At 39.2% G+C, this 15292-nt stretch overlaps 1 protein-coding gene across 1 annotated transcript in view; it reads right to left on the bottom strand.

Annotated features, from left to right (window-relative positions):
• Positions 1–3349: 3349 nt before the first annotated feature.
• The window catches only part of maml2 (mastermind like transcriptional coactivator 2), a 33922-nt gene continuing 21979 nt past the window's right edge, over positions 3350–15292 (bottom strand). Inside the window, exons 2-5 of the mRNA XM_004560517.3 lie at positions 9739–10908; positions 5040–5204; positions 4844–4952; positions 3350–4748 (exon numbers count right to left, since the gene is read on the bottom strand). Of these exons, the coding sequence (XP_004560574.1) occupies positions 3916–4748; positions 4844–4952; positions 5040–5204; positions 9739–10908 (2277 nt within the window). The 3' untranslated portion in view covers positions 3350–3915. The remainder of the gene's footprint in view (positions 4749–4843; positions 4953–5039; positions 5205–9738; positions 10909–15292) is intronic.

Here is a 15292-nt window from a genome sequence, read left to right as displayed (position 1 = left end):
GGCTTTGCAGGATGTCACACTGATTCTGTTGCCAACCAATACTAAATGGGTAGCATTAACTTGATGGAATATATATATATATATATATATATATATATATATATATATATATATATATATATATATATATATATATATATATATATATATATATATATTTTTTTTTTTTTTTTTTTTTTTTTTAAATTCATGAGAAACCTCTTTTTAGTTTTGATTTTACTGAATATTAAGTCACGTGCTGATGGATTTTTAAGATGGATGAACAGTGTTGGTGAGAACAATGCAACTAAAATGAGTGGTACACCACAGTGCTCGTATTGCACGGCTAGTTTTCGTTTTAATGCATCAATGCATTTTGTCACACAGACCTGATTTTATGCTTAGTGTGTAATTGTCAGAGCATATTAGCTGTTGACTCTCATTGTAGCAGTAGAACTAATCACAAGTTAAAGGATTTTGTATTTAGAGTTTTCTAAATGCACATGAAATGAATTTATATTCAGTAATGATCTGTTCTTTTTTTTTTCTTTTTTTTTTTTTTTTGATAGAAATGTGCATGTGTTTTAGAACAAATTCTGTTACAATATATCTTTCTTCATATGATACTTTGAAATTGGCCTAAAATAAAGTATATACTTTGTGGTAATATTTCCCTGTGTCATATTCTGTTTTTTATAGTTTGTTTTAAGCATGAATTCTAATTGTATTGGACAGCAAACATTTTTCTAAAATGTTTGGTTTCAAAATAATTATTAAAGGCTCTAATTGTTAGCCCTCTAGTGGTGGAACTGTGGAACTGTTGAGAAGCGATACATCCGGTGAATGTCAAAATAAAAGTCATTGTTCATACCAGTTTAGCACCGGACTATGCACTGTGTATTTCGATTAATGAATTTGGTTTACATTATTCTACCAACTAACTTTTTTATGCAATTTACTTGACGCTTCATACCCATTTTGCTGAATCCAGTTATACATAGTGTTGCCAATTTCAAACCAATTCTTCGAAGGTGGATACTCTGAAATATATATAGAAATGCATTACTACTCCAGCTAGTGAGTTATACACACTTTAAAATAATTATTACATTTTATGTAAACCTATTATTATTATTATTATTATTAAAATGATTCAAACTACTACTGAAATTACTGAAAACTAAATGTTAACATTTTCAGCAACAAACAATAAATTTAACTGAAACAAGCAATTTTATCTTAGCATTCACCAGAAATTTTTTTGGGGGGCCTTTTTTATCTTATGGCTTCATTTTCGATAGGGACAGTGAAGACTGACAGAAAAGCGGAGGAAGAAGAGGGAAAGGCATGCGTCACAGGTCACGTCACGCAAACTAAACAGCGCGTTAAACCGACGCCCACCTAAAGGTTTTTGAAACTTTCAGCCTAACTTGAACAGAAGGATATGTTGATTCCCTCTTGTGTTCACAGTAGGTAACTACAACGAACACCATCAACCTCAAAACACGACAGAGCCCTGACTGCCCACGTTTAGCTCCGCCTCCAGCGGCATTATGCTGTCAGGGGTATTTGGGGGGAAAACACTAGCATTGTTACCAGGTTTAAATAAATGCTCTTATTTAAGTAACCAAATTTCCCCTTGTGGGACAATTATAGGATTATTCTATTCTATTCTATTCTATTCTTATGCTGATATGTTGTTGAACCTGTGTACTGCACACATCTGTTTTCTATATTTTATTGTATTTATAAATGTCTATATATGAAATTTTATGCAAAGATTTATAATTTTATTTTTAATATTTTATTGTATTTTTTTCACCAAATTAATAGTTTAGCTACTGAAACTCTGGAAAGATAACTCTGAAAATAGCAAGACAATGGCAAAAAAACAACAACAACAAAAATCAAAAACAAAGAATAGACTGGACCCAAAACATTAAAATATAAAGAACACAAACAATTCCTCCTAGGGAATTTGAATTAACTTTTCATTGTTGATGGTCACACGTCTTTCAAAGCAATCGGTAAAGTATACTTGGCTTACCTGACCGAGAGGCTGTGCCAGATACTGAACAGGACAGTTACATGCCAGTGCATTATCGTATCATAATACGAAAATTTGGGTCTTACATCAGGCCAAAGAGTTTAGATTAATGCATGAACCTTACACTACCTCCAATGCAAAACATCTGCGTAAACTCAAAAAAACCCCAAAATCATATGACCCCCTTGGGGGCAGTGAGAAGGAAAAACTCTCTTTTAACAGGAAGAAACTTCCGGCAGCACCAGGCTCAGAAAGGGGTGGTCATCTGCCGCAACCGGTTGGGGTGAGACTTACTTTCTGTAAGTTGTTCATTTTGAAACATTTTTTAATCATTATAATTGTTTGTGCCTTTACTTCAGACAAGACATACTGTAAACAAATTTCCAGGCTTCTCGTTTTATTTTTTAATCATGAGCGTTATTAGCTAAAATACATAACCAATATAATATCTGCTTTGTAGGGTTCAATGACATTTTGTGCAAATCATCATTACATAACAATATTACAGTCCCTCAGCAACACTCATCCGCAGGTGTAATTATCTAGAATAATGGTTGTTTCAGTTCAGGCAGTGCTGAACATTTTGTTTTAAAAGCTGATGTTTGGGGGGAAAAAAATCATACAGCAATCATCACTCGCTTTCTTTTCAGTATCGCACACTTTCGCCTCACTTCTCTCAGTGTGGTACTGAGACACCTTAATAAAAAATAGTCCAGAGTAGAAGGACTATGTGTATGTATGCAGTATTTTTTCTTTCACTCTTAGATAGGATGTTCCTAATTTTGACAATTCTTAAGATGAAAGAAGGCTGTCCTCATTTGATTTATATATGACTTCCAGAATATCTTGTCTGTTTTGGGGACAAAATGAATATGCATAATACCATTTTTGTCAGCCTGAAAAAAACAGTTTAGGTTTTGTTTGTGTGTTTGATTTTGTTTCTTTGGTATTCATTCACTCTGCTGACTTGTTTCCATCCAACTTTCACTTTTGCTTTTACTTGCTGGTTAGGTTTAGGTACCAAAAGCTGCATGGACAGATTTGGGGTAGTTACAAACAAAGAAAAAGCTTCATTAGTGCCTTAAATATTTTAAGGCACTAAAAAGTATTTTGTTAAGTTTAAGCACTGTACACTACTTGTTTATTTTTATGAAAAGGTTGCCATTTGGGTTAAAGTGTGTCATTTCAACACACTAACCCTGTAAAGTGGGACATAACATCAAAGCATCCTTTAATTAAGAGTATCTACATGCGCTGATTTGGAAGTATGAGATGTAGTAAACCAAACTATTCATTATTAAATAAAGTCAACAAAAGCACAACTTGAGTCAAATAAATTTTATTAATTACATGTAATATAATGTCTACTTACTATTCCAATAATTATTAAATATAACATGAAAAAAAAAATAATGGTTACATAATTTAAACTGTAACTACCACAGATGAAACAGTTTGAACAAGAAGGAAGTAAAGGGGAAAAAATGCTTTTGCAAGCTTGCTTGTGTCTGGCAGCAAAACACTGGAAAGCTCATACCACGTGATGCTAGACTTTGAAACACAAACCAGGATGAAAAGGAAAATAATGGCAATATTTTCTTTTCACAGTGTGAATTTTGTACTTTACTCTATAAGACAGCACAGAGCACAGACCACAAAAACAGTGACTGCATAGAAAAGCAATTTCTTGGCCAATACACCAGGAAGAAATACGCAGAGTACATAGAACACAATTGATTTTCACAGTAAATACAATACAAAGCAATTCAGTATATCTGGGTAATAATAAGTCTATAAAAGTCCATTTTAATATTACTTACAAATGTAATCCTTTACACCTCTACAAGCTCTGAGCTGTGGGTCCATTTTTAGTCATTTGTGACCCAAATTCACGAGTGGCTACCAAGAATCTCATCCAAATTGATATCTTTCATCCAGTCATCATTTCCAGAGCCCGATTTGAGCAGGGAATCTATGAAGTCTGAGTCTGCATTGATTCCCGGAACTGTGTTGTCCCCCTCTGGGAGGAAGTCAAAGGTCAGACGGTTAGTTCTGTTATTATGGTAGCTGCTAGAGCTGGGACTGGGCTCTGTAAAGTTCCCTGCTGGTATCCTCGGTTCAGGTGAGGCCTGGTTAAGGTTTCCCACGGCTGAGGGAGAACCCATCATTGCCTGACTTACTCTCTGGCCTATGTCTCTTAGTGGAGGGTTTAGAGTGTGCATGCTGATGTCTGGTGCTACCTGGTTGGGAGGGGCAATGTGTCTCTGTTGGAATGGATGGTTCGGCAAGTCCTGCACACCCTGGGACTGTAGTGGGTTGGGTAGCTGCCTAATACAGAGTCCAGGTGTCACTTGCTTGTTGGCTGAACCCCAGCCCATGTTGACATTTGTCACCAACCCTCCTACACCCTGTCCTGGCACAGAGGAACGCAAGTGAGATGTCAATCTCTGGTGCTGTACACCTGCCACACTGTTTATCCCAAAAGACTTTCCTTGTGTGTTTGGGCCCTGGAACCTGGGTTTACTCGGATTCAGTCGAATTTGACTGTGACTGTTTTGCTGCTGGCATTGGCTGACACAAGAACTGGGGTGACAATCTGTCCCAATAGAAAATCTACGGTCTGATGGTGAAGCACTCATCTTTGAAGCAGAACCAACTGCAAGGTGACAAGACTGTAGGGTCTTCTCAGGGCCACTGTTAGGGCACTGGGAGGAGTTTCGACCTGCAGAAACATCAAACAAAGAAAAAAAAGTTTTTTTTATTAAGATTGTTTGTTAGCATGTAAAGCATTCCTTAATCACTAGAAATTTAAAGTACCTGGGAAGATGTTTCCCTGCTGAACTCCAGCTATACTTCTTGACTGCTTGTAATCTGGCGGTGGTCTTGTCAGGTGACGACTAAACTGATCATGTGTGTTGTCTTTGTCCTTGAAAGTAAAAACAGTATATTCATATGATTGATCAAAACAGTCTTAATTAATCAGTGAAAACGGTATGATGTAAATGCAGCTTACTGAATTGCCGATGGTGTGCTGGGGTTGGTTGAGCTGTCTTTGCATGGCCTGTGTTTTTGGAGGCCCTTTCTGCTGGTTGTTTGGGACCGGGGGTCGTGGCTGTGGCTGGGCTGACATGACTCCTAAGCTTCCATTAGTGGGAAGCCTTGGACCAGCAGGAAGACCCTTTGAAAAAGAGACAATAGGATGGTCTTACATTACTCTCAGTGAAAGCACAAAATCAAAACATTGCAACAACACAGGCGTGCCAGTAGGGGGCGAAACTCTACAAGACATCATACATCTGTTTCAAAGATGCTATTCAACCTCCAGAATGTGGTCAAGGCTACTCCCTCTGCAGATGAAAAAGGGAAAAATGGAGGGGGCTTTTTTTTCTGTTCTTTTTTTTTTGTTGGGGGAGGTGCGGGGGGTTCAAGTCATCCTCAAGGCCTGCCTCTCCCCTGATAATTGTGTCTAAAGAGAGTGGAAAGAATCCCTGAGACAGCAGGAAATGTGTGCCGATGGGAAGTTAAGCGCCAGCACCATGACTACCTCCATTTAATAAGCTCTCCCTTACTGATCACTGTGTTGTTTTTGGCAAGGAGGCATTCCATCCTCTAGAAACCCATTTGGCTCCTGACACTATCACTGATTAAAATGTTGTAGTCTGCGGCGCAGGAATTGAGAGATCCAAACTAGCTTTTTGTTTAAAGTTTTGTGCTCAGTGTATGCTTTTTTTGTTGTTGTTGCAGATAATCTTTCACCATGTGAATACCATGGTGCTTAAGATGTTACAGTCCTTCCATTTCATATTTTCTTTAGCTTTTTTAGACAGCTGTGACGACCATCCAAGCGCTCCAAATAAAACTAGCCTTTCATGTGGACACCCTCACAACACACAAGCTTGCATCAAGTGCGAACATTTGTCATGAAGGAGGTTAATGTGCACCAAATCCAAGTCAACACATACTGTGTATACAGTGTCAGTCATTGTGTTGACTTAAAATGTTTCCCAGGGTAAAATGGATTAGAAATCCAACAGTGCATTTACCAGAAGCTACTACTTAAGGACAGAGTCTTTGCAGAGAATGAATATCTACAGGGTAGTAGCTTTCTGATTTTCTGAAGAAAAAAAGGGAGAATATGTGTGTGCGTGTGTGTCTACTAGTCTTAGTGAATGATAATGAATGGACTGAAATTTGGAGAAGTAACGAGACAGGATTAGAGACTAAGGGAAGCCGAAACTCATCAGGGGTGACAAGCCACTTCACGTAAGCTAATATTCGCCTTCTCTGCCCGAGTTCAACCCACACAGCAAACCAAGCATGGCAATGAGGTTACACAGGGACTGAAACATCAAAACAGTGGTTTCTCCTCTTACAGTAGAAAGCAGAGTCACTGGTTTTGATTTACTTTATCCATTTACTGAGTCTATAAGAAAACGTGACCTTCAAAGACTTGTTCCCCACAGAGGTAAACTGAAGAGAGCTTGATCCATCTTTGTTGTAAGAAAAGACCCAATGAGGGGTGTTTTAGCGTGTACAACTGAGTAATCCTCTGTCATCCTGATGTGTCATAAAGCTGTTTTCCATGTTTTCCCCCCTTCCATTCTTCACAAGTTTTTTGTAAATGAATACCACATGTGGCTCGGGCTTGAGAGAAGGAGCGGAGTGATTTAGTCTCCCATCCTGCGGCAGCGCAGGCAGCTGACAGTGATCCAGGCCCAGCCTCGCCGGCTCTCACACTGCACTTCCTCCAGTCTGGTCTCAGGATGCTGTCCCTGGGGAGCGCCTCGGCATCTGGACTTGGCCGCAGCTCCCTTTCCCAGGAAACAAGTACTCCCTTCACAGCACTGCTGGAGTGACCTGGTAGGCTCAACCCCTACGGCCCCGCTCTTATCCTAACTGAAGGATCTGGTGCCACAAGATCGACAACAAAAGTTGAGGAGTCCTTATTTACTTTGAGTAAACCTTTATTTTTAGATGTTGCCTTAGTTTTGAGTTCTACTCAATGTTTGCCGTTACTAGACAGTTGTGTAGTAGTAGTGATAAAACAGAAAGGAAATGTGTTAGACGGGTTATGACATCCAGCTCAGGTCTGCAGCCAGATTATGTGGCATGCACTGTGAGCATTCGGCTACTTTGGCGACTGGGTTCATGCATTTCAATAAGGACAGTATTCTCCAGAAAGTTTGTGTGTCGTATTAAAATAGGAATTGGTATGGGATGATGAAATCGCTGTCAAATGTCTTCATTTGATCTGATGCAGAGAAAATACGGATGTCGCTTTGGATAAGACTGTCTGACAAATATTTGTAATGCATGTGTACACAACTGAATTTGAAATAAAAAAAATGTAAACATAGGTCATTATATTGCTATAAAGATATTTAATATGGAAAAATATTCAGTAACTATTTGACTTGAGTCATTAAGGAACTAAAAAGCTTAACTTTCACTAACATAGTTTGTGCTAGAAAACCATTTTTCTTTGTTTCCCTGAAAGGTCTTTCTGGAAGCGAAAACTCCATACAGAGCTTTTTTCTTTTTATTGAAGCAGTACTTTTTCCACTGCTGCAATATTTCAGAAATTAAAAATAATAAACACCGGGATTGCCTCATTCTTTATTAGCACTCATATTACACCCCAAAGTATTTTTTCTTTAGCCAAAACACACAAGACAGCTACACAACTGGTGAAACTAGCAACACAAAATTTTGTCCTTGAGACAGCATTGCCACCAACCACAGTAACTCAGGTTTCATAATGCATTAGTGTCCTCTAGTGCATGCTGCTCCAGAATGTACTCGTATGAGTACTTTAAGTGGGTGAAGCAAATATTGTGCAACCTCAGAGGTTTACACAGTGGTGGATTTGAATTTCGTCAGGTTTGATTCAGAAACTGATTATTAGTAAGAAGCTTCAAACATGTTTGGACGTGCATGCTTTAATAACGGTCTCCAGCTTCAGGCAGTGGAAGGAAGCCCACTGCTAGTTACTTGTGTTACACAGGGGATCAGGGCACTCTTTCAGGACCTTTATTTCTCTGGCATTACTAATTCAGTTCACTGTGGGAAGAGACTCCACTCTTTTTCTCCTCTCTATAAGCTGTCCCTCTCTCATTAGCTGGACTTTTAACCCTGTACATGCTGGCTAAAATTTACAAACACCATTATCAGCACTTTTTAGCTCAGCTTGAAATTATAAATAGTGTCCATAAATTATAAAGGTCTTTTTTGTAATCCTCAATTCTAACCCTATCATATTCATAGCTACGTGCTGGTTATTTGGTCACATTAAAAAAAAGAATCTCTTTGGGAAAGCTGTCTCACCAAGCCCTTAACCCCTCACAAACTTTTAAAAAGAGGTTTTACTTTAAGGAGCTCTGAAATAATGTTTAATAATTCAACAAATTCACAAGTCTTTTTCATTATTTGATATCCAGCTCTGTTAAGTGTCTTCCCCTTTTCTCTCACTGCAATCCTTTTTAAATTAGATACCACATCTTACATATTTTATAAAAAGTGCTTATAATCGCTAATGCAACACTAATACTACTGTCACTATTACGGCAGCCAGTACATTTGCTTGAAATGATCCATTGTGTTTATGAAAAAAGATTTGAAATATTGTGAAATGGGGTGAATCTGAGCCCAGAAAATGCTTTTTTTCTTTGTCTATTTAAATCATCTACCAATCTTTAAGCCCGTGTATTTCTGCCTCAAACATTTATGTAAGGCTTCTGATATCAGGAATATTTGTCAAGTAGTTTCAAGGTAACCATGAACAGCCACTGTTTAAAGTGTAAATAGCTCTAGCAGTGGTAAAACTGGTCCCGTTTTGATGTGTTGATGTAACTGTCATGATCCTACCTGGTTTACTTCCATGTCTGCATAACTCCCTCCCTCTCTCCTTCTTCCCACCCTCTCCCAGTCACCCAAGCACTTCCCTTGATCTGTAGAGGTTACGAGAGCTCTGTTGCGGGGCTCGCATTATCGTTTCACACAAAGGCAGCTACAGATATTGTTGGTGCAAAAAATGAAAGAGGGGAGGGTCTAAATCTCTCCAATCATAACAAATCAGTGATTCAACCTCCGGCACTAGGCTAAGCAGATTACTGTCATTTTCCACCACTTGTCCCTTGTAGCTAACAACCTCCAATTAGCAAATCCCGCTGTGCATATCTGTGCCCTGACAGGGAGCCACCATGACAAGCAGAGAAATTAGAAGTCCTGCATGATAATCTACCATGCTCTGGCAATCTGTGTCATCGTCAAACGCACACACACAGACATTAGCAAGAACAATAAAGTCGCAGAATAAACAGAGCTGCATTGTAGCTGTTTTAGACAGCAGGTTGGCTGCTGCAAGCAAACTGAAGATGCCAGCAGGACAACTAAATCAGTACGTTTGATTGTGCTTTGGATTATGTTACTAGACTTTCTACAGAAAAAAAGGCAGTCGGTGCTGTTATTGACTTTGTTCATAAAGTGCAGTAAAATAGAAAAATGAAACATTCTGTGGATCAAACAGAATGTTAAGTAGCCATACTGGTCTCAGTATCTTATGGCACTAGCTATGCTTGATATGCCGCTATGGGCACATGTTATATCAAATCTCTTAATTGTGGAAGCCGTCCTTGCTGTAGAGCTGAAAAGTTAAAATAGTGTTTTCACATAAGGGCAATCGTGTGTAAAGGAATTTTGGACAGAGACCTTACCTGCCGCTGCTGTGACGGTCTGAAAGGCAGCCCTCCGTGAGCAGTCTTGGTTTGCAGACAAAGGGCTCCTGATGTGGGGATTTGTTGGTTCTGGAAATGAAGACCTGAATGTGGCTGATGTGGGCCCGGTGAAGGTGACTGTTGCTGCTGTTCTGTCTTGTTCACTGGGTTTGTCATGATAGACATGGGCTGGCTGGCAGAATGGGGTACTTTGGGGCTGAAATGCAATGTAGGCTTGGTGCTGAGAACCTTCATGTCCAAATGATTGGAGCCATTGTGGCTGGTTGATTTGAAGAGACAGTTGTTGATCCCTTTATTGTGAGAGCCAATCCTCTGCTGGTTGAGTGGGAGTGGGCTAGAGACATTGTCTTGAGGGAAGGTGCTGGTGGAGGAGTGGGTGCTCATGGAAGGAGCCCAGCTGGTCAGGGCCACAGGTGCGGTTTGGTGGTGGTGATGGAGAAGAGAATTCGGTTGCTGCTGGTTTGCTGCCATCTGCTTTAGCTGCTCTGCGTGAGATATTTCAGGCCAACAGGGCATCCTTGGGTGTCCTGCCTGAGTGTTTGCTTTTTGCGATGTGGTGGTTGAAGACGTGCTGGTCAATGTGAAAGTGGGCCCTGCAGAAGCGGGTCGAAGCTGTGGTGAGCCACAATGAGCCTGCCCAAAATCAGGTGAGTGCTCTGTCTTTATCGGCTTCTCCAGTGGAGAGCACAGACTGGCAGCTGCTCCCGCCGAGCTTGGCCGTCCTAGATCCAAGCCAAATGTATCATCCTGCTTTAGCATCTTTTCAAACTCCAGGTCATTCAGTGTAGGCACCGTCTTTGTCAGTTCATCAAAGAGATCCTGGAGTTCTGGATCAATCTGACCTTCATCTTTGAAGTCAAACATCATCTCTGCATTTGACTGGTCACAAGACTGGATCTCAGAGGGCTCTTTCTTCATTTCTTTCAGGGTCATGTTGAATATGTCTGACCCCAGTGCATGAGGCATCATGTAATTCTTCCTCTGCATGCTCATGGCTGAGGTGCCTTGCAGAGAATGGGACTGGGCTAAGTTGTGGTCCACACGGACCCGCTTAAAGTCTGATCCAGGGAAACCACAGGAGAGGCCATTTTGCTTTGATATTTGTCCTGGGGCATGCCCCTCAATCTTCCTTCGCAAAGATCCATGAATCTGCAAAAAACAACATATAGAAGTTAAACCCAGAAAAAAAATATCAAAGGCTTTTAACATTTACCTTTTTATCACCAGGTAAGCAACCCCCTCCCCTCAAAAATAACCCCAGCAGGTATGCAGTTCAGATAAACCCAGAGTTCAATTATTGTACTTAATGGAAAATATGTCATGTGAGAGAATGTAAAGCAGTTCTGAAAATGAATACACTACACAGACGTGAAGTGACACCATGTATTCAAGACTAATTTCACACATATTAATTAACAAATGCTAATCTTAAAGTTAAAAAAAGCAGTGATTTCTCAAACGGTTCATTCTGGCATCAATCACAAATTAGGGTAAGACTATGCACGTTCAGATTGGGCAAAATTTGAATACACAGTTTTATTTAAACTCTTCCAATACAGCAAGAAGGAACTGGAAAAATGTTTTGATATAATGTAGCCTGAGCGCATTGAATGGGATGAGAAGATAGTTAGGAATCTGATATAGTCGACAGACTGCAGAGAGAAGAATAAGCTCTTTGTCTGTTTCCCTCATTTGCATACATTATATTTTCATCCATTGTGCTTCGTTAGATATACAGAGTTTCTCCTTTGTGGCTGAGATTCTGCTTAACATGCTGGTGCAGATATCTGATTTCCTTTTGTCCTCTACCCATGTCTTCATTTAAGGTAATAAGAACAGAGATGGAACTAACTAAGCACACAGCAACACTCTTAACATCCTAACTGTGAATTTTACTATTCCAAAAATGAGTCATATTTTTAGGAGAAGATATCATCATGTCAACAAAACAATACAATCTCCAATATGAGTCTTTAACAACAGTGAGAAAGGCTGTCTATTAAGAAGCGATCTGTTGTGTAAATGCATTCATACAAATGGCTGATTATCTGACCATATTTTAATGCGACTCCTGCATGGAAACAAAATGGTTTTAATTGTACACCAGCCTGATCATAGGAGGAGTATCAGTGTGTTGCATATTTCACTGTGGAACAAATTTGACTCATTTCCACTAGCTGGCATTAAGATGATTCATAGCTTGAGGCTTTGGAGCGAATCCTGCAGTTCACTACATTTCTACTCTGTTCATGTCATATTATTTCTACTAATGCTCTTAACAACAGTTCATGTTAATCAAGGTACAAATATCTCTGACTCACCAAGCCTGTAAATGCTAATACATGTCCATGCGTGCTTCGACACAGTAACTGGATGATGACAATAATGCTGATGCACTTAAAAGCAGAGGGACATTGTTTTGTTTAATCACACTGACTTTGCATTTAACTTTATCTCGCTAATACAAACCATATTTTTTAAACCACAACTGCAAAACAAAGATATCCAGGAGAAAATTCAACATGCAAGCAGCAGACCCTTACTTTTGCTCCATTTTATGATGAGTATGAATCCACTCAAAAAAAAAAAAAAAAAAAAAAAACTACGGTCAGTTTTCATTCTCTTGGATGTTTGCCTCCTATTGTGCAAAATAATGTATGTTGAGAATTTGCACTTTCAAGGTGCTTATAAAAATCTGTTTTTTTCTTAATCTAAGCTCATCCAACAGCCCCAACAGGGCTTGCATGTGCAACATTTGCCACATTATCTTGAAATCTGCATTAAGGATTGTTTCAATAGTAGAAAAAGAGTAGTATTTAAAAAATGTTCTCGACAGGGACAAATAAGTAAACAAAGTAGGCTGGTAAGTGAAACGTAATGTACGTTTTATTGGTTTGCATCTAAAACCAAAACAAATAATAATAATAATAATAATAATAATAATAATAATAATAATAATAATAATAATAATAATAATAATAATAATTACATAATAATAGTAATTAAGATAATAATTTAAAAAGTAATGAAACAAAATAAAATGCAACCCAATACCAAACAAAAAGAGAGGCAATAATTTAAACATGCTTTGCTAGATAAAGTAACCTCAGCAGACAGTTTCTTAGAGTCTAGAGAAGAAAAAAACCTCTTATCTTAATGGCAGTCTGGCTGCTTGATTCCTGCTTAATACAGGGAACTCTGGAGTTGCATATAATTTTACACTGGAAATGCTCCATGAGTTAATCAGCCATATGAACTTTTTCCATCTTCAATGAGAGCCGCATAATCTACGACATGTGATTTTCTCCAAAACCAGATGAGAACAGGCTTTTTTTTATTGTGTGCACCTCAGGTACATGTTCTCTCATTCCACAGGGCTCTTTCTGGAAAAGACAGACAGGAGTACTCCTCATGGTTCAAGGCACTGTCAGTGAAAACACATCATGAATAATGGAAAGGACAGTGCATGTGTTGCAAAAAGCCACTGTGAGAGAGGGTTGCCTCATTTCTGTTTCTGTGCCATTTAAAAAAAAAAAAAAAAAAAATAGCCAGGAGTAGTGTTCAGTTCAAACTTCAAGGATGAAGTGTCTCAAGACTTTGCAGTTGAGATTTTCTCATGCTTCAGTCACTCATATGTGTCACGATACTGGCTTCAATTGGGACAAACCCCAACGTCAAGCGCAAACACTTCACAGCAAAAAAAGGACCATCCTGCTCACTCAACTCTCAGTACTCGGATGCAGTGGCCTCACAGCTGACCTGAAATCCTCATGACTGATCTCCTAGTGATCTCAAAATAGATTTTTTGATTAACATTTAATGAGCTCAGATGCTCTGAATCACTTTGAAAGAGATTCCTTCTGCATGAGCGGCTTAAACCTATATATTATATACTGATCATCTAAGAGAGGCACGCGCAACTGCACCGTTGATTTTCTGTGTTGAGAAAACGTTCAGCCACTGTCAGGCCCAAGGTTTAGCACAGTGTGTACACCAGGATTTTATTTTTTTTCAAAAATGGATTAGTACAAGCTGGAAAATCAAATTAAAAGTTCTCACAGATATAGTAAACCGAAAAAGAACCCAATACGGCACAGTGCAGAGCCGCTGATCCAAGCTTGGAGACAATTTTCCAAAAAATGATTTTCCTGAGGAAATTAAGAACGATAAGTTCAGTTTTGAACATATTCCGGTTCACGTTTGTTGATGATCTTTGACTGTGTCAGTGAGGAACCTGACCTTGGCCATGTCAACAGAGCCTATCTGTTCATGTGAGCTGGAAGGCTGTTGGCTTGTGTGTCAAGCTGAGCACTGCAGTGATGCTGAGCAGTGTGGATGGGGCTCCGGGTGAGCCATCACAACGGCGCAACACCAAGCCTCATGGTACCATCTGTCAGTCCAGTGGCACAGCCCTCTGAGCCATACATGCTTTAAGGGTATAGGTTTTAGAGTGTTTGCAGGTTTTGTGTCTGCGCATGTGTGAGTAAGAGAGTGTGGCTCAATGAGAGATTGAGCTTGCCAGCCTTTAATCTATTCACCAGAGCCTTGAAACATGTTGCAATCTGCTCCTGAGAGAGCTAGAGACCTCCCTCTCGGCATTTGACATGGAAAAAAACAGTCCCAAAATAAAGGAATAAATACGACTATTGTGTTCCTAGGGAGACATAATATTTATGCAGTTCAGCAGGTTGCATACTGTTGCAAGAGGGGATTTCAGCTCATTTATTGCCAGATAAGAAATAAGAACCTTCAGACCAGTGCCAATGATCAGCTGTCACACAAAATTCATCTGCAGGCCCAAATGTGGAAGGTTCCGTCGAATTATAAAATTTGAACTAGCTGAAGGAAGCTGCAAGCTATGATAGTGTAGCCAAAAAACATCCATGATAACTTGAACATTTTCATTATTTTAAGGCTCAGACTTGGTATTTATATTCACAAGGCAGTATATAGGCAAATCATACTGTGTGTGTGTGTGTGTGTGTGTGTGTGTGTGGTCATCGAAGCGGTGGGGGGGATCCTTGTTTGTTTTACTCAGCACATTTCAGTGAGTAGCGAGGTAAGCAGAGTGTATTTGATACTATGCAACAAAACAAAGAAAAAAAATCTCCAGGATAACAGTGATGTCATAGCAACCACTAGAAAACATACTCAATCACTACCGACAATTTTGCACTTCAATTTAAATTTAAAGAGCCATCTTTGGCTTTCACACAATACAAACATTTCATTGAACAATAGGATTTGCATAGAAGTAAGAATAAGAGGAATTTAACTTTAGTAGACGCAATAATAAGTCTTTTTATTATAATTCAGGTATTCTGCTTTTGTTAGATAGTTACATTGAATTGAATTCATATACCGTAAGGTTACACAGGAATGTGAGCACAGGTTCATGGTGTGCCTCCCTAATCAGGCTGGTGTGTGTTGGGACGAAGCAGCACACTGCAGAGGTGGGCTACTTTTGGCTCCTCAGCACTTTGCATCCCCATACTTCCTGACACAGTTGTATTAGATTGAGGATGCCCTCCAG

The sequence above is a fragment of the Maylandia zebra genome, linkage group LG14 (genome assembly GCF_041146795.1).
Source record: "Maylandia zebra isolate NMK-2024a linkage group LG14, Mzebra_GT3a, whole genome shotgun sequence".
NCBI lineage: Eukaryota > Metazoa > Chordata > Actinopteri > Cichliformes > Cichlidae > Maylandia > Maylandia zebra.
The sequence above is the reverse complement of the archived record's forward strand: the minus strand, read 5'-3'. Positions and strand labels throughout refer to the sequence as shown.